The sequence below is a fragment of the Adiantum capillus-veneris genome, chromosome 6 (genome assembly GCF_014529385.1).
Source record: "Adiantum capillus-veneris isolate H3 chromosome 6, ASM1452938v2, whole genome shotgun sequence".
Classification (NCBI taxonomy): domain Eukaryota; kingdom Viridiplantae; phylum Streptophyta; class Polypodiopsida; order Polypodiales; family Pteridaceae; genus Adiantum; species Adiantum capillus-veneris.
The window spans coordinates 63,461,391-63,486,577 of NC_140936.1; the positions used below are offsets into that span (position 1 = coordinate 63,461,391).

The 25,187-nt window shown below is 45.0% G+C and overlaps 1 protein-coding gene across 4 annotated transcripts in view; it reads right to left on the minus strand.

The window, feature by feature from the left end:
* Positions 1 to 12,173: 12,173 nt before the first annotated feature.
* Positions 12,174 to 25,187, minus strand: part of PP7 (serine/threonine phosphatase 7) — a 50,478-nt gene continuing 37,464 nt past the window's right edge. For 2 of the 4 annotated variants that reach the window (XR_015188387.1, XM_086514348.1), the window contains exon 6: positions 12,174 to 12,578. Coding sequence is in view for 2 of the 4 variants with exons in the window: in XM_086514348.1 (XP_086370474.1) it covers positions 12,483 to 12,578 (96 nt within the window). In the remaining 2 variants the exon portion in view is untranslated. Of the gene's footprint in view, positions 12,579 to 12,633; positions 12,818 to 25,187 lie in introns of those variants that run through there. The other 2 variants (XR_015188388.1, XM_086514350.1) reach the window with 2 other exon arrangements.

Sequence of the window (25,187 nt, forward strand, 5' to 3'; positions counted from 1 at the left end):
TTATTTGGCATGCAAAATCGATCAAATCTTTGATTCCCAAAAATAAGGCATCGTATTTGCATACATTCCGGACAAGGCAATGCCAAGCAGAATATCTTTCTCCTAGCAGTCCTTGACTAATAATATCATCGTGAATTTTGATGTCCATATCAACTTCTCGAATAATGCCAAAATAACCCAACTCAGCATTACCGATAACTGACACCGGACTCTGGCTAGCAAGCCGTAGACTTCTCAAACTGCAGAGAACGCATACAAACCCTGATGAGGAGGTCAAAATTCCCATATGGCACCACGACCGAGCAGACCGGACTGGCACAGAACCGGCCCCCGGCGAATCTTTAACGGCTCATATCTTGGCAACCAAAACTCCGATCGCTGATCTGGAAAGACCGAGGCACTCCACAAAGTGAGCACTTCAAGCCCATGCATTCATTTCATTTCTGTCACCTCAGTTGCAATTGCCCAATCCGGTACGGATCTGCAATCGACTCAAACTTCGAACTGTCATAACTTCTTCACCGTAGCTCCAATCGACGAGCCGTAAAGACAGGCTGGTAGAGCACTTCAAGCACTGCAATTCTAGATCATAATCTCTCATTTGTGGTCACTACAAGCATACTCATTTTTGGCATCATTAAGGCATCTGTTGGCCCTTCTAAGCCGCATCTAACATACATTAATCATGAAGCTTGGCCTGTTATCAAGCCCTGATCACTGCTCAATTAATGTGTAGGCTTCAAAGCAGCTTAGCTTGCATTCCTCTGCTCTTTTTCTCTATATGGCAGAGGAGCTGCACGACATCCACCCCCTCTGAACCTGCACAGCCTCCGGTCTGTGCCAATAGCACTTCCATCTGCATCTGCTACAGCTCCAGTACCTTAAGCTCCTTACCATCATCAGACTCGCTTAACTGTTAAACATATGAAAAATGAAAAAAGGCTTATACCCTATCATCAATGTTTTAGCTTAATCATTAGGTAGCTGTCCATCAAACATCTCTGAACTGTATTTGTCGTATCTTCAAAGCATTCAATTATGGATAATTTGTTTAGTGAACCCCACTAGACTCAAGTGCTCCAGTTAATGATGCGCACTGTTTGACCATTAAGCTCTCTTTAAGGAACCCTGTCAAGCTCAAGTATGCCTTACTCTGTCTGCACACGGAATGGCCGTCAAATCCTTTACTTCAAGTTCTGTTAGCAGAACCAACTCAATAGATGTGAAGATACTCCATCAATTATCCAAAGAAGTCAACTGGAAGCCAGTCATGTAATCTTATTGGCTGCATAACCGAAAACTCTTATGACTTAGCATAAATCTAGGAAACAAAACCTTGTATCATGCAGCCTGCTACATCAGGCATATGGTATCCTCTACATCTGCAACTTGACCTTTAGTAACCCCCACGATCAAATGGGAAACCAATCAATTGCCCCACTGTGAGCATTCCTTCAAAAAATTTGGACCATCCTCCCGGATCATAGGGAAAATACAAGAATTTCCAATCATTACAGCATAAACATAGATTAACCCACAAATCTTCATGCAAACCGCCTGGATCATACGGCATATAAGTCAATTGCCCCGGACCATGCATATACCTCTCACCTCCTGGGTCAAAAGCTAGCTCAAAATCCCCTACATCATAGGGTAACATCAGATTCCATATGGCATCAGGTAGCATCAGATACTGCCATATTCCCTGTGCAACTGGCTCATCCAATTGTCGATCATCAATCACAGGTAAAATCATTGGCAGTGCACATTCACTCTCACTCGTATTGGAATCCCGATCATGCACATCTGGATACATCCAATCTCTGGCAAAACTCTGTTCATTAGGCTCAAAAGATGCATCTGAAAACAATCCTCTATCTCGTAGAGGCTCAAAATCAAGCAGAGCATCATCCAACAGCTGCATAAGTTCATCATCAGCTGAATCTGAACAAACTGGCTCGTGCATGATTCTGGATTGATTGGTATCCTTAGCATCTATATTTGAGAACCCTTCCAAAGCTTCGTCCAGTAAGAACATAAGGTCTAGGTCCACCGCTTGAGAAGGTTCCTCAATCCTGCACATCTCAGGTTGCTGCAATAAACAAGGATTTTCACATATGACATGCATACTAAACGCATCTGCAGTAAATTGCTCTTTAAGTCTTTCACCCTCATCCAGATATCTTTGCACTTCTGCAGCACAAAGTTCAACATGCACATTGAAAATTTCATCTACTACCTTGTCTGTATCATCAGCACAATGAAACCAATCATATTCATCATCAAGAGATTGCACTTCAATATGCACCCCCTCTGAATCAGCATCATTAAGTTCATGATTATTCTGCGATAGTGTGAGCCATGTCTCACAAATTCTTGATAGAGGAGAAGTTTGCTCCCTCTCTAAATCACCATCATCAAATTCAGGATCAGTCTGCCAGATCGATAGCTCTAGGTCACAGAAGCATGTCAAAGGAGGAGTACGCATCCCCTCTGATGCACCATCATCACATTCAGGTTCAGTTTTCCAATTTGGTAGCTGTGCTTCACAAAAGCTTGCCAATGAAGGAGTCTGCACCCCCTCTGAATCAAGCACATACTCTTGCTTAGCCAAGTCCTCAAAATCTGGTACATCCAAATTCAGTAAATCTGGTATACCAAAATCCATGGTCTTGCCGCTCTCAACAACAGCCTTGCTTTGACCTATGACATCTGTATCATTAATCAACTCCTTGACAAAACCTGTACCAATAACATCAATCACCTCTATGGTAGAATTTGTACCAGAAAAATTTTCCTCTAATTCTGGTTCAGTAGCAAAAGTATCAGCTATAACTGAATCCTCCGCCATGTCTACCTGAATATGGCTTCACTCATTCACCTGCACATCTTCTTGAGCTTTAGCCACTTCACAGTTTTGATCCCCTGATTTATTTTCTTCATGGACTGCATGCATAGGCTCTTTGCAAAATTCATTCTGTGTATCCCGAACTACATGTGTAGATTCTTTGAAAAATTCACACTGCATATCCAGAAGGTGTAAAGCCTCACCCTCAAAGACTTCTACTTCATGCACAACATCTGAAAAACCCAACTTTGCATACACAGCTTCAACTATGTCTTCATCATTAGCCTGTAAGAAGGTAGCATCCTGCACAATCAACTCATCAATCACAGCTTCTAACTTTGATCGTACTTGTCCTCGAATATCTACGTAATCTGGTGGACTTGAACTCTGTTCTTGATAGCATTCATACTCCTCATAACGTACTTGCACAATAGCTTCTTTGAAATACTCCCAGTCATCGTTGCAAGCTTTGGTAACTTCTTGAATCTGCTCCTTCACATTTGGACTCACTAACTGCTCAAAAGATTTGATCATCAACTATTCTGGTATCCCTCTTACCTTGGTCTCCAGCTCATAGCACTCTAGGTAGCCCTCTGGATTGTATCCATCAAAGAGTCGTCTCTCGTCGTATACTGCATCTAAAGCTGCATCCAAAGCTTCATCGATTCGCTTTTTCTTCTTTACGTTCTCTATTTCAAGCAGAGATCCTTGAACCAATTGAAGCATCTTTGAAAAATTGGGAACTATTGACTTATCATCAAACCCGTTCGCACTTAATTCTGCAATCATCTTCATCATCTGCTCTAAATTCTCCATCTTTACCTCCCACCCCGGCTTGTTTCGCGTCGGGTTCACCAAAGATGTCGGGGGATATGTGTTCGCTATGTGAGCCGAGCAGGCGCCGGGCCTCTGGCTGTGGGAGGTGAGAAAGAGAAAGAACAAGAACAATTGATGCAACTAACTCTGGTAATCGCCGTAATCATCAATTATTTGATTAATATGTTTGAGTACAACTTAATCTTTAGCCAAGGCGGGCTGTTAACAACGCCGTCACTTGGATCATCTGCTTACGAGGAGTTTAAGCTCCCGCTTTACAAAATTAATCGGGCCGTTAACGAAACCGAACCTCAACAAGATAATTAATCAAACTTCAAACTGATGACGATGATAGAGATTGCGTACTGTCGCTTTATCTGCCTCATGTACCTAATTCTGCTCAGTGCCTCAATCTTTATGCTTCAATTATTGCCAAATACTCTGCAAACTATCTCTATGTAGCATTCTTTGATCGCCTCTGTCGTCCTTTTTATGCTTAATGGAGAGAAAGATTGAGAGAGATCTGCTTGGATTGGAGATTGAGAGAGATCTGCTTGGATTGGAGAATGAGAGAGAGGGTGAGCTCGCCTTGCTTACCCTCCTCCCTCGCCTTGCTTAATTGGATTTGAGTTCAAGAGAGAGGGAGAGCTCGCCTTGAATTGAAGATTGAGAGAGATCTCGCCTCTCGCCAAACTCTCGCCCTTCTCTAAGAGAGAGAACTATCCCTTGCTTGTGTGCCGAGGACGAGCCGAAGCACCTTCGGATTGGATCTCGAGAGAGGCTCGCCCTTCCTTAGCTTGGAGATTCGAGATCAAGTGAGAGAGAGAGCTCGCCTCTTCCTTACCTCCTCACTCCCTTCGTTATGCCTCCCATGATTCCTTCCTTGAGCTGGAGATCGAGAGAAAGCGGGAAAGAGTGAGAGAGAGCGAGCTTTCCTCCTTGCGCCAAGCTTCCTGCTCCTCTTGCCCTCGCTATCTCTCCTCGTTATTGCCCTCGAAAAGAAAAAAAACTCCCTCTTTTCCCCACAGACGGCGCCGTCGGTGATGTGGCACATGAAGCCTCCCCTGCTGACGTGGCATTGAATTGGATGGGCAGCATGAAAAGCGTCGGGCTTGGATCCAAAAACAAGCGCCCTGGCGAGCTGATCATATCCTGCTTCTGCACCGTCTTCAACCAGGCCTCACATCTCCTCCTGCGGCTCAGTTTTGCCCTGCGCTCGTTCCCCTGCTTAGCTCGCCATCTCTTTCTTCCTCCCCTTGGCTTCACACCCTTATTACAATTAGGGTGGCCACTTAAGTTGCTTGGGCGGCCATGCCCATTTTGTCTCGAGTTTGGGCGGCCAAGTCCCCTCCTTAGGCATACATAAAGGCACCACCTTTGGTACGCCTGCCGGCCGAAGCATTGCCAACTACAACTGAACATCAAAAACAAATCTCCAAGCACGACATCTTCCCACAACAGTCATTAACTAACAATTTCTTCGTAAATTTTACTGTGTATACCGGCATCTCAAATAATGCCACATGGTTCTAAGATGCACGCATAGGTGATTGCACTTGCCAAAAGGCATTCTCTTCGCACTCGGTACCAGATAATGCCAAAATTATCCAGCTCAGCACAGTGCCGGCAGCTGACACCGGCCTCAATCCATATTATCTCATGAACCTGGACTCAGTCTGATGAGTCGTTAATTCATTTAGACTTCTCAAACTGCATAGAAACATACAAACCCTGATGAAGCTGTAAAATTCCTAGATGGCACACCGATCGAGCAGACCGGACTGGTACGGAATCGGCCCCCGATGAATCTTTAATGGCCAATAACTTGGCAACCATAACTCCGATCGCTGATCTGAAAAGACGGACGCGCTCCACAAAGTGAGCACTTCAAGCCCATGCATTCATTTCAATGATGTCCCCTCAGCTGCAGTTGCCCAATCCGGTACGGATCTGCAACCGACTCAAATTTCGAACTGCCATAACTTCTTCACCGTAGCTCCAATCGACGAGCCGTAAAGACAGGCCGGTAGAGCACTTTAAGCATACATTTCTAGATCATAATATCCCACTTGTGCTCACTTCAAGCATAGTCATTTTTCGCATCATTAAGGCATCAGTTGGCCCTTTTAAGCCGCATCTGGCATACATTAATCATTAAACTTGACATGTTAACAAGCCTGATCACTGCTCAATAATCATGTAAGCTTCAAATAAGCTTGATGTACATTTTTCTGGCATCTTTCTTAGCATGGGAGTGGAGCTGCACGACAACGTGGAAAACAACCAACCCTATCTGAGATTGATAAGCATGTAAGACTGGCAACAATGATTCCCCCTTGGGATAAAACAAGCCAAGATGTAAAGTTCCACTAAAGTAGTGGAAAATCCTCTTAATAGCCTGCCAATGCTTAGACCCTGGGCTATGCATAAATCCGTTGACCTGTGAGACTACAAACTGAATATCTGGCCTCGTGTTGCATACATAAATGAGGCATCCAACAGGAGTTTAATAAAGAGTGACATCTACAGGATCACCAACATCATGAAGATTCAATTTCAAACCTATTTCCATGGGAGTGGCAATAGGTTTTCAATCCTCAAGTCCAAACTTACATAGCAATGTCTCTATGTAACTTTTCTGGCACAAGGCAAATACCACCATCACACTGCTTAAACTGTATACCCAAGTAATGATGCAACAGCCCCAAATCTTTCATCTTAAAAGTAGCATTCAAATCAGCCTTAAATTTAGCAATATGTCTCTCATTTGGTCCAGTGATCAGCAAATCATCCACATATAGAACCACGATGAGAAGTACATCACCCTCACACTTTACATACAATGTCCTTTCTGTTGGACTGTTACAAAAGCCTCATTTGACCAAATGAGTGTCAACCTTCTCATATCAAGCACGAGGAGATTGCTTCAATACATACAAATCTTTGTTACATTTTCACACTTTATCCCCTTGTCCTTTCTTGACAAAACCGCGAGGGTGCGTTACATAAACTTCCTCAAATATGTCGCCATTCAAGAAAGCAGTAACAATGTCTGATTGATGTACATCCCAACCAAAATGAGATGCCAATACACAAAGAAAATGCACAGTAGTCATATGACAAGTTGGAGCAACAGTCTCTTCATAATCTATGCCTTTTTGCTGAGCATAACCTTTTGCAACAAGTCGAGCCTTATGGAAACCAATCTCACCATCCGGCTTGCGTTTCAACTTATAAACCCACTTCATACCAATGGCCTTTTTGCGAGGAGGAAAATCACATAAAGTCCATGTGTCATTTTCTATAAGTGCATCAAATATTTTGATTGCATGATGCCAGCCACTCAAATTTTTCAAATTTTGTGCTTCATCAAAAGAGAAAGGTTCCTCAACATCATGTAAGCTAGATACAGCCAAAAGCATAATAATCTGATGCATAAGATGCATGACAAGAATCTGAATGAGTACGACTAGACAAAGGTGCATTCAATTTACTATCACGCAAAGTATGCACCAGCCATTTAGGCATACCTCTAGCCTGCTCATTCTCAACCCTTTCCTCATCAAGTACATCATGTGCATCTGCATCAGTAATAGGCTGATCTGTAACATTTTTAGAAACCTCCATAGGCTATACATTTGCCTCATTGGAATTTACATTCGAACTTCCACCACTGAAAAGAGGCAACAAAGTGTCATAAATGTCATGTGAGCGTACATTATTGTCTCTAGTACAGACAGCAGGGAGTGAACAGAATCTTCCACAAACACGATATCTCGTGAAACGAGAATACGCTTTGTTTTTGGATGATACAACCTGTAACCTTTGCTTTCAGCACTATAACCAACAAAAATACATTTGATAGCCTTATCATCCAATTTTTTGCAATGTGTTTGTGGCACCAAAGCATATACCAAACAATCAAAAACATGCATGTACTCAAAAGAAGGCTTTTTATCAAGGCATGCTTCATAGGTAGTAATAGACTGTAAATCTTTCGTAGGACACATGTTAAGTACATAAGTGGCACATCTGATGGCCTCAAGCCAAAACAAATGTGGCAAAGCTTGACTTTTGACCATACATTGTGCCATTTCCGTAAGTGACCTATTTTTTCTCTCAGCAACACCATTTTGTTGAGGCGTATAAGGCATTGTACATTGGTGTTTTATTCCACAACTAGCCAAAAATGCATTAAATTCATGAGACATATACTCCCCCCCTTGATCAGAACGGAGGGTGCCCATAGTACCTTTCGAGACATTTGCAGCCGTATCTAGAAATTTTTTTAAGCACATAAATACTTTGGAATTTTCTTTAAGCGTAAACATCCATGCATGCTTGGAGTAATCATCAGTGAAAGTCACGAAGTAAAGGTAATTGCCCAAGGACGGAGTTTGCGTGGGCCCACAAATATCACTATGCACAAGCTGCAACCTACATGTGGCCTTAACTGAACCATTCTTTGTAAACTTAGAACGCTACATCTTACTTAAAATACAGCCTTCACAAACATGTTTGACAGGTGCTTCAAAGAAGCAACCATATCCGATTTTGGCAAATGTAGCAAACTGGCAAAATTCAGATGACCAAAATGTGCATGCCAAAGTTTTGCATCTAAAATAGCCTTTGAATCCACGACTACATTTGCAAAATTTTGCCCACACTTGTCATACAAAGTGAGCTTATATAGCCCATGGCATAAAATGCCAAATGCAATAACTTCATCACCAAAACTGAGATCATGTATTGTATATCTGTCATCCACAAATTTGACTACAAGACCAAGTCTAGCAAGTGCAAATACGGACAAAAGATTCTTCTTGACCCTAGGTACATAAAGTGCATCAACAAGTGTGAAAGCTGCCATTTGCAACAGTAAGCACAATCTTTCCAACTCCCTAAACCGGATAAGAGGCATTGTTGGCAGTAGTAATTGGATTCCCATGAGGGACAGACTCAAGAGAGGTGAAAAAATCATGATGTGAGGTAATGTACTTTGTAGCACCACTGTCAAAATACCACACATGTGAATCTACAGCAACTGATATGCATGCATCATAGACAGCAGGATTATAGGTACACTCTACACTAAAATCCCATTATGCATCAACATCAGCATCACAGTCTCGTTTCACAGAAGACTCTACACTAGCTGCATTTGTAGTGGAACCAGCATTTGCAGTGGAACCACCCTCTTTCTTCTTAGCCTCTTTGGCATTCAACTAAGGACACTACTTGATAAAGTGATCATTAGCTTTACAATAATGGCAATGCATCTTCTTTTTGCCCTTATCACTAGAATTTCCAGACAAATTGCTGCCAACAGAAGCATTAGGAACAGGTGATTTATTACTCGCAGAAGAACCATGAGAAGTGGCTACATTGCTGTTGCCATCTTTTCTTTGAGCAACAATAAAGGTATGTTCAATTGCACACTATCTAGTCCTGTTTTTTTTTGGAAAGTGACTCTTGCAACAAACTTGACAACTTCAGGATTTCGTTCGGTCATAAGTCTCCAAGTACTAGCAAAAGTCTGGTAAGAATCTGGCAAGGCATCAAGAACGGCCTACACAAGGGAACTGTCTGCAATGACTTCACCTGCAAAAATAAGTTGCTCATTGATATCCTTGACACCTATAAGGAAAGTGTCCATATCATCTTCCTCATGCATAATCTTCAACTCCAGATCTTTATGCAGCAATGCAATTTTTGCGTCATTGCGACTTGCATAAAGACCAGCCAGAATATCCCAAGCTTGTTTTGTAGATTTTGCTGAACGAACGTGAGGAGTAATGGTGCACTTCATAGACAACACAATCAATGCATGAGCCTGTGCATCTTTTACATCCCAATGAGCTTGTTTTGTCGTAGGCAAAACAACTCTAACAGAAGCAATCCTTGCAGCAAGACCTGCAACATCCTCAACATCGCCTACATCCTCAGAACTAGGACACACATCAATGCCCTGCACAATATTCCAGACACCCTTTGACACAAGAACATGTTGCATCATGTTAGCCCACATAGGGTAATTGTCCCCATCCAATCTGTCCTCAGCAACAAACATCTTAAACACATCTATGTTGTTGTCGGCCATGACGAATGTCTGCACCTGATGTGAAAACTGCCCAAAAAGAGGAGAAACAAAGCAAAAACAATACATGCTATATAGCACAAACCGTAGAAGGCTGTAAGGACCTGCTATGCAAAAAACGGCACTAACAGAATTTTTGCACAAAATGACGAAATAGCATGTGTAGTACTACTGCTTGTAGTGGGAACGGAGGCTGAAATGAACCCGAATCAAAAATTTGAGCGGACGTGGCATTGAATTGGATGGGCAGCATGAAAAGCGTCGGGCTTGGATCCAAAAACAAGCGCCCTGGCGAGCTGATCATATCCTGCTTCTGCACCGTCATCAACCAGGCCTCACATCTCCTCCTGCGGCTCAGTTTTGCTTGGGGTGGGGGGTGGGTGGGGTGGGGCGGGGCGGGGGTTGCTTGCGCAGCAAAGGAGACGGACGTGTGCATTGGGTTTAACTGCGGGGCTAGGTTTAATGGTTAAGGTGTAAGAGAATCTCCTTAACAAATTAATTAATGAAATCCAGGTTAGAACCAGTAGTAGTTCACTCCCTATCTCTCAAACCTTTAGAACTATCTCCATCCATTTAGTTTAGTGTTGTGCAACTTTCCAACTGTCGCTTGTAGTTTGTAGTTATAGTTGTCATACTTCTTTATAATGACAAAAGGACCGGCCATCTCAATCAATGTCTTTTCTTTTCCCCTATCAAAGCAGGTTTCATAACAAAAACTTGCATCTCTTTATCCTTAAATCCTTCATGAACTTTCTTACGCGGTGCTCAGCCTGCGCAAAACTCCATAGCATTTGTTATGTCTCGCTCTAGTCTTTCTAAATTTAAGATCCTTGTCTAGAGGCATTTCCTTGATCCTTCTTGCCCATTTGCTAGTATTGTGACACTAGCTTGCTACATTTATATATGTAGAATAGCTTCTGATAGTTTTTCATATCATGCCATTAATCTTCTCCACTAGATATTATAGAGAAGGTAATAGGGGGTTAGTGTTTCAGGTTTAGGGGAATGTCGTCTTGAGATTCGTAGCTTATCCATTAACTCCCCAACTAAGTCATCCTTAAAGCCTTGTCCTTTATCCGACAATCTTCATCACATGCTTTCAAAAATAAACTTTACGACATCTTTGGTGGTAATTCAAGTGGTTGCTACTCCTTTAACCCACCTTATCATGTAGTCAACTCCCATAACTCATGACTAGGATCAAGATAGGGTCCATATTGCATATTTTCCCACTTCCCACAAGATCCGTACCAAATTATCAAAGTTTGTGGCTCATCATAAGTGAGCTTCATGTCACCAACCTTTTAACACTCTTGGCATGTTTTGCATCAATGGTATTGATAGCTATTTTTTGATCCAGCTATTATGAAAGACAAAAATGTAACAATCTTAAACCTAACCATAAATAAACCGAGCATGTGCATATGTACATTGGAAATCAAAGCATGCAAGACTTTAAAGAGCATGAGAGCTTGTAAATCATCACATGTCTCCAAAACCAAAACTCTTTCTGGACACCTTCTCATCAAGTTTTTACCAACAATTTCTATATTACATAGCCCACAATGACCACAATACCTCTATCACTATGACACTCAGAAAGATTATTTTGCCATCTCCAATATAACATTCAAGAATCAGACAATGATCGCATCATTACTATGCCATACTTGGGTGACATGCCCTCGTAAGCAAGCGTCTGATTGTTGATCCACATAAGGGAATCACCATGCTAGAGCCATTCTTCATATCTATCCGATGGAGAAACTACCCTTCACACTTTTTGCCATTGCCACCTTTCACAATAACAAGAGACTACTCATAGTAAACGCCACAGGATGTTCTTTTGCCACCATTGTTACATGAAGCATGCTTATGTTTCCATCAAAACCCTCTGACATCCAATAGTGTTCCAACCATTTCCTCATCTATTACTCTCCGTTTCAGAGAGCCTCGTCAAAGAAAATAGGCTCAACACATCATCTAGACTCACTTTGATCCATTTCAGCCTCCATCTACCACAGTCCCACAAGAGGCTCACCAGCTTTCTTGTTCCCATTCCAAGATGCATTTGGAGCAACCTCTGCATGCAAGACTCCAATGTTCATGGCTTCTCCTTCTAATCACAAGGACTCTCCGGTCAACTGTGACTCTTATCACAGTGACTCTCCCTTCCACCGTGACTCAATCAACCCAAGCAGCAATTTTGATACGCTATGGAAACCACAAAAAGAGTAGAGCCTCAAGCATCCAAGCAACCAAAAAGTAATCACAACTGAAGCCAATACAAAGTTTTAGCCATCCCGGTTTGGTACATGTGAGTATAATATTTTTACTTCCCTGTGTTCCTTTATGTACTATACCTTCAAATCAAGTGCAGATCAAGCTAGCCAAGATTGAATACACAAGCTGTTTTGAAGAAATTATCTGTATAAGAAGCATTGCTGCATCACTATCCTTTCCGGCTACAACTGTGTAATGCCAAAATTACAAGCACGTGCTGCTTCCAGGAGACCTTGTGGTCTGTACATTTGATCAGCAGCATACGAACGTGAAGCTTTTGAGGACCATACCATCAAGGCTGACATTATCAAGCTAACTGTAAGAGACGCACAAAATCTTCGAGATATGTTATTCATAAAATACACAACTGCTGACGATACAAATCGAACGTGCAATGGTTGTGCTCCAACAGAAATTCCACATTTCTTTCAAATCAAATCATCTGTCCCAGTCAGTAGATGCGTCTGAGCTTGCTCCCATGTCAATTTCCTCATCCGAGTCCACCACATTTACAAAATCATAGTACGCTGTCGCCTGCAAGATGTGAAAAAAGCAGTAACAAAACTTACTGAGCTCAGTCCAATTTGGTGAGTAATTGGCATCAGTTCCTGAGTAATTGGCAGCCTCTACTTGATCAAAAACATGACCATCAATCAGACTAAGTACCCAGTAAACCCTACAGGTATGAAGACTTTGATCTCTCTCAATGAGATATTCTGTTCATAATGATTAAGTTCACATCTGCGGCACGCTCAGCCGGTCAGGACTCGTTTCTGGCCAGAAGGGATGAGAGGAGTTAAATTGGGCACTTTAAGCAGAAACTTGAGACAAGCAGAAACCTCAACACACTTCAGAAGTAGGTGTAAAGAGGGAACATGATACAGTGTGTGGAAAACTGCCAATGCGTGCAGAGAGAGAGAGAGAGAGAGAGAGAGAGAGAGAGAGAGAGAGAGAGAGATCTTGTCAGATTGGCAGATCACTATACCTTCTCTTGCTGCAGACATCGCACCATAGGGCTTGTCCCATCTCTCTCTCTCTCTCTCTCTCTCTCTCTCTCTCTCTCAGAAGAGCACAGCACTGATTTCTATTACTTAACCCCTTGAAGGTGCCCAAACAGTGCCTGCCTTCAGGGAAGTCCGTCCCCCCCCCCCCCCCCCTCTCTCTCTCTCTCTCTCTCTCTATTTGCAATGCAATGCGATGATCATGCTTTTGTTGTATGCGGATGTAGTGCTTCTAGCACACACTTAAGAGAATGCACGAAAGCTTATGCTTGTCCTTGAAAACTTTCGCTTTCATAGTGGGCTGATTGTGAATGAATCCAAAACAAAGGTTATGCTTGTGAAAACCAACCATAAGGAGAAGCCATGCATTGTGTATAACAATGAGACACTTGAAGTTGTTGAGAGCTTTAAGTACCTTGGCCTTGAGGTTCCGGCCAATCACAAGTGGCATGACTATGCGTTGTTTGGAAGCCGGAAAGAGAGCACACTATGCATTTGAGAACATGTGTAATGCGGAAAACATCAAGTGTTGAGTTCTCAAGAAGTACCTTTTTGACACATTGGTGACACCGGTTCTTCTTTATAGAGTTGAAGTGTGGGGTGGGAGCATCTCAAAGTCTACTTGGAAAGAGTGAGAGAATGTCCAAAAGGTGAGGTTATGGGCATGGAAAAGGTTGTGGAGTACATGATAAATATGCGTCAAAACCCCACATCGACTTCCTACAATTGCATGGAAAGCAAGCAAAAAAGTTCAAAAGACGCATAAAAGCAAGATCTTGAGCACGGGATGGATGCAAGACATAAACAAGTGGTTTGAGAGATGGGGTGCATTACACTTGCTACATGATGCCTCAATAGATTTCCAAGTGAATGAAGCTTTTCTACAACGCCAATGTATTACGGCTTGGGTGGAAGCCTGGTGGGTCAAAGCTTCATACATTACACCACCCATACTGTCCCCAACTACAAAACCATGTTCTTCGTTGAAAGAGGAAACCATATTGACCCTTACATGCTTGAGCCTATCCCCTTGTCAGCGATACGCACTATCGCAGCCATTTGGCTTAGCTCCCACTCCCTTCGATGTGAGACAAGGCGTTGGGACAATGGAGAAGAGTCAAATCGATTGTGCACATTATGCTCATTGTTGCAAGTTCGAGAGCCTGATACCACACACTACTAGAGTACTCAGCTTTTGGTCACATCCGAAATTGCTTCCCTCACATTTTTAGCCATGACTTAACTTACACACTTTCCTCTCCTGGGCTCTCCATTGCAACTCTCATCGCCACAATTTTGGAGTATCAAGAATCACTCATCAGCCACACACATACTACATCACACGTAACTTTGGTCCCATAGGTCATATTTGACCTCCGAGGACGATAATAAAATCTCTCTCTCTCTCTCTCTCTCTCTCTCTCTCTCTCTCTCTCTCTCTCTTTTTGTGGAAAAATCAGGGCTGTATATTACTGAGTACAATATAATCCCCAACGGATGCCAAAATAGCCTATCACGTGGGGTGTACTAGCTGAATGTAAGGGTGAGAGCCACTATAGTGACAACTCGACTAGAACAATCTCATGGTGGTCTGTGTGATGAGTGGAGGAGAAACCACCGAGGGGGGGCATAATGCCATGTAATCTGGCCACCTGTAAGTGTGAAGAAGAGTGGAGATCGGGCCCAACGCCGAAGGAAGGCAAATCGACGAGCCTCGGCTGCTCGAGATGTACCTGAGGAAGAATCCCACTGCCAAATCAGGGTGTGAATGATGTCCAGCCAAATGGCAGTGAGGGTATCTTGAAGGAGCTGTGGAGTCGCACTGAGAATGTGAAGACAACGAGCTCTCCAAACGTTCCATAGTGTAATGCTAGTGATGACTGAAAAAACTTCATCACGTGTCTGAGGATCCCCCTACTAAGCAATATGTGGTAACATAGCCAAAGTCCCTCACCGATAACCAGTCGAGGTAAGCATAAGAGCTGGATCTGTGTCTGAGCCCTCGTAGAAAAGATGCGGTCCGGGCATCGGCATCAACCATGAGACAGATCCCCAAGTGAGAAATCCATGCTGAACACCGGCTCTGCTAAGCAAAAAGCAAACTGCTAGCCACACTACATAAGAAGATCAGCATGACCAAAGACAGTGTACAGGTGACTCATTAGTCGCAAAGGACAACGAGTACATAACGGATCATGACCCATAGTAGCTAGCCAAGTCCCAACTGGAAGTCCTGCATGTGCAATCATCCACATGAAAAAAGAAATACGACGAGCCGCATGTAAATCCCAGATGGCTGACCAAAATTGTTGTAGATAGGCTTGGGAGAGACCTGAATGTAACCAGAAACGCATACGAGTGGGCTGCTCTGGGTGCTGTCTCATCAATGCTAATCTTCCAATTCTGACAATGTACTCAAAGAATGATACAGGTGCACCGGTGGGGTTAGAGTGAGGCCAATGCCACTCTCCTGGGTCCCAATAAAGCTGAGATAGGGCACGACCCTCCCACACCCAAAGCCTCCAAAGTGCGGCATCAGTGGAAGCGAAACGGGGGTCAACACAACGACGCTTCTCACGGGAGCCAACTACTCATATGGCCTCCCATCGAGCGCCGGGGTAGACAAGGTGCGGAGAGGTGGTATCATATGTCAATCTAGCATGAATCCCCTGAGAGTAGTCAGTATCAACTATGAACAGCATGGTGTCTAAACGAACTAATAAGAGAGTGCTCTGAGCAAAGAGACCTTCCCAGCCACTATGTGGAGGCATCTGAACTGTGCCGCGCATGACTGCGTCCCACTGTGAAGGAACAGCGGAGTCAATCTCAAGCAGTTTGTCTGTCACCCCGCGACCAATGTCATAATGTTCTGCCACAAAATCTGCATCCAGCATACGTGTCTCATGAAACAACCGCATAGAGGTAGCAGGGCCAGTGTCCCAAGCAGCCCAATCAATGTGAGTCCTCTCTCCAAGCTGACGGGGTGGATTAACCGAAGAATCAAGAACTGCATCATTCCAAATGAGAGGCTAGCGCTCAATCTCCTCACGACATGAGGGAGGTGAGCGTATCATAGCCCGTCGCATGGAAACCCAAATCTGAAGGAGCGATCGGATGAAGAGTGAGAGAGTGTTGGTGAACAAGGGGGCATCCGTAAAGAGAAAACGATACCCTGTATGCCGACTATAACCATCTCTAGTGCCGAGGCGTGGAGTCGCTGTGCAAAGAGCGGCCTGAAGAAGCATCTTCCAAGGTTCTTGGCCGGGAAAAAGACCCCGAACAATAAGCTTGGTAAGAAGGGCGCGGCTCTGTAATTCTGGATCAATAATGCCAAGGCCTCCCTCTGACCTAGGACGAATAATCGTGGACCAGCGAACTCGAGCACGAGTATCAGTAGTCCCATCTGTGCCACTCCATAAAAAGTTCCGTACTAGTCGACGGAGCTGAGCTATCACACCAGAATGTAGCATCCAACAAGAGGCCGTATACCATACTGTAGACAGAATGACCTGGTTGGCGACCAATGCACGGCCAGCCAACAACAGATGACGTGAAGACCAATGACATAGCTTCCTGCGAATAGACTGTAGTACGGGTGCAAACTGCTGCTGTGAGGAAACGTCAAATCCAACCTGAAAGCCCAGATATCTGCATGTCTGACCCGGCTGCAGCCATGTGAAACCATCAGCTACCCCCCAAGTAGGTATGTCATCACTGCCAACCAATAACCCATAGGATTTATGCCAGTTAATGCGTGCACCACTGGCAATGCAAAAAACCTCCAGGGCCTCCCGCATGGCATCAAGAGCTGCTAGCAAATAGCGCAACATCAGCATAGTGTCATCAGCAAACTCCTGATCGATCAGGTCCGAAGCTGAAGGTACTGGCATGGTCAAGCCACGAAATGCATGACTCTGAGCACGAAGAAAGTCGGACATAGTCTCTCCTACAAACAAATACAGATATGCTGCTAAAGGACATCCCTGACGGACAGATCGAGAAAGCTCAAAACTGCGACTGACACGACCACCAATAGTAATAGCACTGCTGGCAGTCTTGAAGAGAGCGGAAATGCCGGAGATCCATCTCGTAAGGAAACCCATCCTGGCTAATGATCCTTCGAGAAAGTCCCACTCAACACGATCGTATGCTTTCTCGAAGTCAAGGATGAAAAAAGTGAGAGGTTCAGAAGATGATCTGGCCCACTCTACTGCCTCATAAAAAGTGAAGATATTATCCAGTATGCATCGATCCATGACAAAGCCTGTCTGAGAAGTATGAATAATATCTGGTAAGAACGGTCGCAAGCGATGACTGATCAGTAACGCTAATATCTTATAGACCGAAGGGAGTAGGGTAATAGGTCTCCACTGGCGGAGCTGAGTAGTGTCACCCCCTTTCAGAATAAGAGATATGAGACCTGAACAAAGATCCGGATGCATATATCCCGATGCAAAGATGTCCTGACAACCGCGAAGCAGTGGTATATGCAATACATCCCAATAAGTCAAAAAGAAAGCTCTAGTGAGGCCATCCTCTCCTGGACAGGAGGATGGATCTAGACTCTCGATAGCAGCATGAAGCTCTGTAAGTGTGAAGGGTGCCAACAAGATCTCTGCCATAGTGTCTGTACAACGGTGTCGGGTGTGATGCCAGATCTGCTCACGGGCAAGTAAAACCTCAGTAGTGCATACATCAGCAGTGAACAATGCCTCAAAATAATCTACAGACATATCAAGAATAACATCAGGATGCATATGTAGTGTCTCCTCAGCATCGCACAAAGTCCCAAGGGTGGTGCCAGGTGGGCGCTCTTTATGCGCAGCGAAGAAGGCTTTATTCATTCGATCAGCTTTAGCTATCCAATGAGATACTGAAGCATGATGAGTGAACTCAGACCTAGCCTCCTGTACGCGACGAATCTCCTCTGTGAGCTCTGTCTGTCTAGCAGCGAGATAAGCATCCTGAGGCCACTCCTCAAGCAAGCGCTGTGTGGAACCAAGAGGAATGAGAAGATCAGACTCGCGTACTCTCAACTAACGATGAATAATAGCAGTCTGATCACGGCAGTAAATACTAGACTGAGTAATGCAGTGAGCAAGGAACTCTCTAAGGGGACCACAATAAGAAGCACCCGTGGACCATAAGTCACGAATCTACTGCTGCAAAACTTCAGTGGTGAGAACACTGTCAGGGATGCGGCAGCCTCGTCTCTGTGCAGAGGATCTAGTGAAGGAGATAAACAATGAGATGGGTAAAAGATCTAAGAGGCTGGTCCCTCTCCAAATAGTAGTAAATCCACCTAGAGCTACTGCCCAAGGGCCAATGTAAAAACGATCAAGTGGCTCTAATAATCTCCCCTGCTGCCTCTGAAACCCCCACGAGTAATGAAGTGTAGCAGGGTGGTGACCAAAAGAGGGTATGTGCCAGGCGTCAACACCTTGAATAGCTAGAAGAAATCGATCCCAAGCTGGCTGCTCATCGGGAGAAATGGATGATAGAACTGGAGGTGTGATGGATCGCCAATCAGAGTCGCTCGACGTTGTTGAAGTCGCCTCCAACAACCCAAGAGTCTACAGCAGGTAGAACAGCAGCCAAGGAGGACCAAAAAGTAGCCCTCTCCCGAGGAGTAGTGGGTGCATAGACTGACATAAAACCAATGATAGAGTCCCGAATCCGAATAGAAACATAGACTGCTCTGCCAGCGACAAGGGTGCCATGCTGCTGAACTGAGGCCAAGTAACGTGGCCCCACTGAGATGCATACACCGCAACTCTGTCCATGAAGGCCCATAGCAGGCTCCCAAAAAGTGTGAGCGCCCGAGGGCATGAGATTACCAAAGGGAGTGGCAATCTTATGCTCCTGTACTAGTAATATATCCACAGTGCCTACTACATGAGCGTGTAAATCTCTGCGAAGTAAAAGCTTACGGGAACCTCTTACCCGAGAAGTCTGTAAACCATTAGCATTCCAAGAAACTACATGTAAATCCATAGTTTGCATGAAAGAATTGGTAGAGCATCTGACTAACTGCGCATCTTCTTGGAGGCAGCTAGGCCATCCAAGGGGTGAGCTTCGGGCGGTAGGAAAGCAACCCGCAATCCCTCTCTAAAATATGGTGTCTCATTGCACCAACTGCGGACCTCAGCTTGTTTACATTGCATTACCGATGCTGCAGCTTTGACACTCCAAATGCGCATAGACATAGGAAGCACCACATCTGAGGATACATGAATGACCATAGGCAATGAATAGCAAGCATAAACATCACTCCATTCCATAGCACCAATACATGAAGGGAAGTGTGGAGACAATACATCCGGAGCGGAAGTAGACAACCATAAATGAAGCTGAGCCATAGTTTGTGCATGCACAAAATGTAGAACCTGATCCTCGGACCATTCCTGAGCTGCGTGGAATGGAAGGAAAAAAGAATGGGTAGGCTGAGAGCGGCTGCCTATTAAAGAGGGAACACAACCTGGCTTGTGATGCATAAGGTAGAGCTGCACCCGCAATGGCCCTTCTGAGTCACCGCACATTTCAGCCCGATGAGTGCCCCAGGAAAGAGGGCAAGAGCTGAGAAAACTCCGTGGGACGTAAGTATGAGCGGCTGAGGGAGGGGGAGGACCAGAAGGTGGAGGGGGGGGAGTAAGGGCAAGAGGGAGAGGAGGAAAAGGGAGAGGTAATAGCGGTGAATGATCCATCTGCATGGGAATAGGGACCTCGGGAAGAGGGGAAGGAGCGGACGGGGGAACGGCAAGTGAAGGAGGGGCTAGTAGCAGAGGTAAGTGATCCTGTGCTGAAGAAGAAGAATGGCGAGGAGAAGCACGGGGTAAGGGGGTGGTGGAAACTTGAGAGGGAACAGGAGAGGTAGCACAGGGGGCTCCATGTGTTGTAGGTTGCTGACGAGGACGGAAGGAATGGTTACGACCCACTGTCTGCCATGCAGCCTCAGTAGGAGCTGAAGCGGAGGGAGGAACATGGAGGGTCGAAGCTCGAGGAGCACCTGCAGGCTACTGAGGTGCTCGAGTAGTAGTAGGAGGAACCGGTTGTTGACGCTGACCATGTGGCTGAGCATGAGTGCCACGAGCCGGCTGTTGTTGCAAACGATGGCGTGGCAGGGTGGGGCAATCTCGTGCCAAGTGTCCCATCTCGTGACAGCATAAGCACTGTCCTGGGCGGCCAATGACTACCATTCGGTAAGAGTAGTCTCGATCGCGCACAGCCACAATAACTGTATCCGGTAATGAAGTATCCCCAAACACCAGGACCTGAATGCGAGGTGGACCAGATGAGAAGATGCAGGATCCTGGAACTACTGTGCCAAAATGAGCAGCAATCATCTGAAGGAGATGCTCATCAATAAAATGGAGAGGCATATCCGGGAAGGAGAGCGTCAGAGGGAATCTGGGAATAAGGTGTCGACTGTCAAACTCCTCAGTAGTAAACTCGGGATACCACCTCGTCAAGTATATCATCCTGCGATCAGAGAGTATCGGAGAGCGAGCCAGGAGAGTTGAGGCAGTGGTGGGATCTGAAAGACGTACCATGAATATGCCCCTGCCAAGGAATGTAAGCTCCGAGACCCATCCCTGAGTAGTGCCCAATGCAGTCTGACACCAATCACGTATAGAAGAGCGAGGTGGAGACTGTCCAATCATCCGGCCAACCAAGGCATGCTGTGCCAAGTGTTGTATTTTGGAGTCAATGCGTGTCAACAGGTTGCCAGTACAGTCCACGCGACAGGCAAGTGGTGATGGAGCACCGTGTGTAGCACTCGAGACTGGCAAAACCGCCATGAAGAATGAGCGAGACTAGAAAATGGGAAAAGCAAGACCCGAAATGAAGCTTGGACTCTTTCTCTCTCTCTCTCTCTTTCTCTCTTTCTCTTGCAGGCGGTAGGAAGATGCGCACAGTTAGGGTTTTCGGACAATTACGGTTTTCGAGCTGCTAAGTATTGACTGATGTGCAACAGAAACCCTAAAACAGCAGGCGAAACCCTAAAAACAGAGGGCGAAACCCTAAAAACAGCAGGACGAAACCCTAAAAATGCAGAAAACAAAGATTCGAAACCCTAAAACAGCATGCGAAACCCTAGAAACAGCAGGGCGAAACCCTAAAAATGCAGAAAACAGAGATTCGAAACCCTAAAAACAGCAGGCGAAACCCTACAAATGCAGAAAACAAAGATTCGAAACCCTAAAACAGCAGGCGAAACCCTAGAAACAGCAAGGCGAAACCCTAAAAATGCAAAAAACAGAGATTCGAAACCCTAAAACAGCAGGCGAAACCTTAACAGTTCTCTCTCTCTCTCTCTCTCTCTCTCTCTCTCTCTCTCTCTCTCTCAAACGTTGGTTGCCTCAACCATGCTTGATGACGTACAGATATGGGGACCTTTGATGGACCATCAGAGCTGTCAGCATGGACGCACTGATGGATGGCTCGCGTGGCATGGAGAGGCCACTTATCTCCATGATATCATGGCTAAGGCCACAATCCCACATGAGATGATCAAAGCAGAGATGGCCGCACCCCCACTAGTAGTAGAGGCGCTCACAAGATTAGTATCTTTCTTACATAGCATATGGGAGCTACCATGGGAGAGTTATGCTAGGCTTGCTCTAGAGTCCTCTCAAAAGCTCACAGCTCAAGGAGACACATCATGTTGGTATGCACAGATGTGTGTTTGTTACATGGTTTCCAAGCTTCCTCTTTTTCAGTATTCCCTGGATGCCCCTCCCTCTCCTTGACACAAAGGGAGATTAGCAAAGTACACGGATGGATATATTCCAGCTCGACACTCGAAGGACATGGATTCAAGTGACACAGGAGCTAGGTACGAAGATAGCTTTCTACAGAGAGCATCTTCTACAGCTTACAGAGGATGGATTTCTAACCAGACCAGGTTACATGGATTCCAACTTGTCACATGGATTATGGTGTGCTATTGGACAGATCCGCACATCATCTCATGAGCTGCAGATTGAGAAAGGCAGATTTAGAGGCGTCCCAACGGAGCATAGACTTTGTCAACTACGTCAAAGAGAGCCAGAGACAGAGCTTTACTATGTAGAGCCTACTATGAGATACGTGGCCGCTTCCATTACCTCTTCAGAGAGGGATTTGGGCCTCTATCTAGAGTCATGCGATTCTACGACCAGAGATATTTCATAGAGAACAGCAACATCGAGCAGGGCTCGCGAGCGAGAAAGAGCTACATTTGGAGCCACAGTCAAATCACAAATTTTTTCATACTAGAGCACAGATGAGAGCAACCAAATAGCGAAGATAGATCTGATGGCGGGAGATGATGGAGGTGACTCGACGACAAGCTATTAGTACGAAACCGAGTCGGCGTATGGTGAAGCCTATACAGATACAAAGGATGTGGAGAGTGACGACAACCTTTTGAAGATTGATGCGGATCTATTTGGAGTCACCATAGATTCTCTCCGTTCCAAGGAAGATATGCAATCTCAAGTTTGTGGTGTAGAGAGAGTAAGAGTGGAGTATATGTTGGGGCAAGACCTAATTCTATTATGGCATAGTATTCGCTATGGTTGTCTTGTTTTGGTGTGTGTATATAGGTATTAATGGCTGAGAGGTTTGAGTTACCTATTGCATGCATGGGTTTGTGAAATTTTGATAAACGTGTCGTGAATGTTTCGATAACAAATATGAGTTCCATGTTAATGAAGTTCTAATAGATTCTCTCTCCCTCTCTTTTTCTCTCTCATTCTCATTCTTTTCTCCAAATCATTCTCTCTCATTTTCACTCAACCACATATAGGATAGCACATCATATCACATACAAAAACAAAACCAAATCAACATAAACGCAACAACAACAACAACATCAAGTGCAGGAGGAGTCTACAACAAACCAAATCTTCCTTTGTGAGAGAAACTTTGGTGAGAAATCTCTCATTCAAGCTCTACTTTGCTGAGTGTTGACCATCAAGCTCTACCCTCAAGTTCTCTCCCTTGGGCTTGCCCTCAAAGCTTAAAGCTCTCTCTCCCTTGGTCTCGACTCTCAAGAAGTGAAGCCTCCCTCAAGTTCTCTCCCTTGGGCTTGCCCTCAAAGCTTAAAGCTCTCTCTCCCTTGGTCTCGACTCTCAAGAAGTGAAGCCTCCCTCTCAAGCTCTCACGGAGTCAAGCCTCTCTCTCAAGTCCTCTCTCTCAAGCTCTCTCCCTCAAGGATCAAGCTCTCTCTTTCTCGGATAATCCATGGCCTCTTCTTCTCGTACAACCCCCTTCATTCATAAGGGAAACACTCAAAAGACGAAGGAATGGTCGTGGTGGGATGAAATGACCTCGGAGGGAACCTTGTCGGCGGCGGGAGCTTCTCATGCATGGGCATGCAAGCTATGCTCTTACACGCGGAAAGGGGGGCATGACAAAGTGAGGGCACACTTTCTTGGAGTGCCAGGACATGAGGTGAGATTTTGCACAACGTAAACATCGAGAAGAGGATGGAGCTTGAGGAAAAGGATCGGCAATTCAATCATAAAACCAGGCACGCACGCAAAGGTATCGATCCAAAGACCCTCATTTTCCCTTCTTCTTCTCTACCCGGTGGCGGTGGCGATGGATCTTCATCAGGTCCGATTCGTCGCCAAAGGACCCTTGCCACTTCTTGGGACCCAAAGAAGAAGGAAGAGGTGGATGCCGAAGTGGCCCGATTCTTCTATCACGACCATATCTCATTTGTCGCAGCGAGGTATGCTTCATCGATCTTTTCTCTCATTTCTTCCATTATTGTCGTTTCCGCCACTATGATCTCTAAAGTTTAAACTATGAATAATCAATTATCATACTAACCTCCACTATGTATGATCGAAATAGGTCGGAGTATTGGAAAGTTATGGTGCAGCGCATAGGACAATACCGCACCGGCTATGTGCCGCCACTTTGCTCGATCGAGAGAAGGCGATCGTGGAGCAAGCAACACTCAATATTCAATGGCTTTGGGCAAAACATGGCATTTCCCTCATTGCCGACGGGTGGAGCGATACAAGGAAGAGATCTATCCATGGCCTCATCGCATACTCAAGTGGAGAGATGTACTTTGTGCACTCTCATGATGCCACAAAGACTGGCAAGTCCGCCGATGTCCTCTCTGCAGAGTCGACAGCAGCCATAGAAACGATTGGTGAGCAACACGTGGTGGCCCTTGTCATAGATGGGGAGGCATCAAACAGGGCAGCAGTAGCTATTGTAGAGGGCCACTATCCGCATGTGACAGTGTGCTTTTGCATGGCACACTACTTGAACAACCTTCTAAAAGACATCAGCAAGCTAGAATGGATCGCTCTAGTCATTGTTGATGCAGTGAAGATATTACTTTCATCATGGTTCGAAGCGAGTACCTTAAGAGGTCGGGCGGCAAAGTGCTTCTAAAATATTCAAACAGCCGCTTCGCATTCAACTTTCTTCTTGTGCGCAGGCTGTCTAAATGTCAAAATGCGGTCCGACACGTCTTCATCAGTGATGAGTTCACCACCTCCCCCTATGCAAAGACAGTTGCACGAATTTTGTGCAAGGAGAAGGCAAAGGATCTTGAGTTCTGGAGGGAGACGCACAGGTAAAACTGGTGGTTCATTTGCTTCGAGTTGTGGATGGCATGGACCCTTGCATTGGCAAGGTTTATGAGGCAATGGACCGCATGATCGAGCAACTTGCACAACTTGAGCCGAATGCAGAGCATACAAGGAGATCCATGCGCTTTGTAGCTCAAGGTGGAATTCATATGCCTCTCCTTTACACGGGGCAAAGTACATGGTGGATCCGGAGTTCCAAGGTGCAAGACAAGAGACAAACAGAGAATTCATGAACCAATTTACAGAGATCTTAAACAAGATGGTCCTAGACAGAGATGGGCGACGCATTGTCAGAGATCAATTGAGACAGTACAGAGAGATGCGGGGGTCATTTGGTAGTCCAGATGCTCAGATTGATCGCAAGAAGATAGATTCAATGCTATGGTGGGAGGACTATGGCTATGATGGCCCTGAGCTTCAAAGATTGGCGATCCATATTCTCACCTAGTTAGTTAGTACCTCATGCTTGGTGCAATTGTGGAGTACCTTTAGCCACATTGCTTCCAAGAAGAGGAATCGGCTTGGAGTGGAGAAGGCAAATG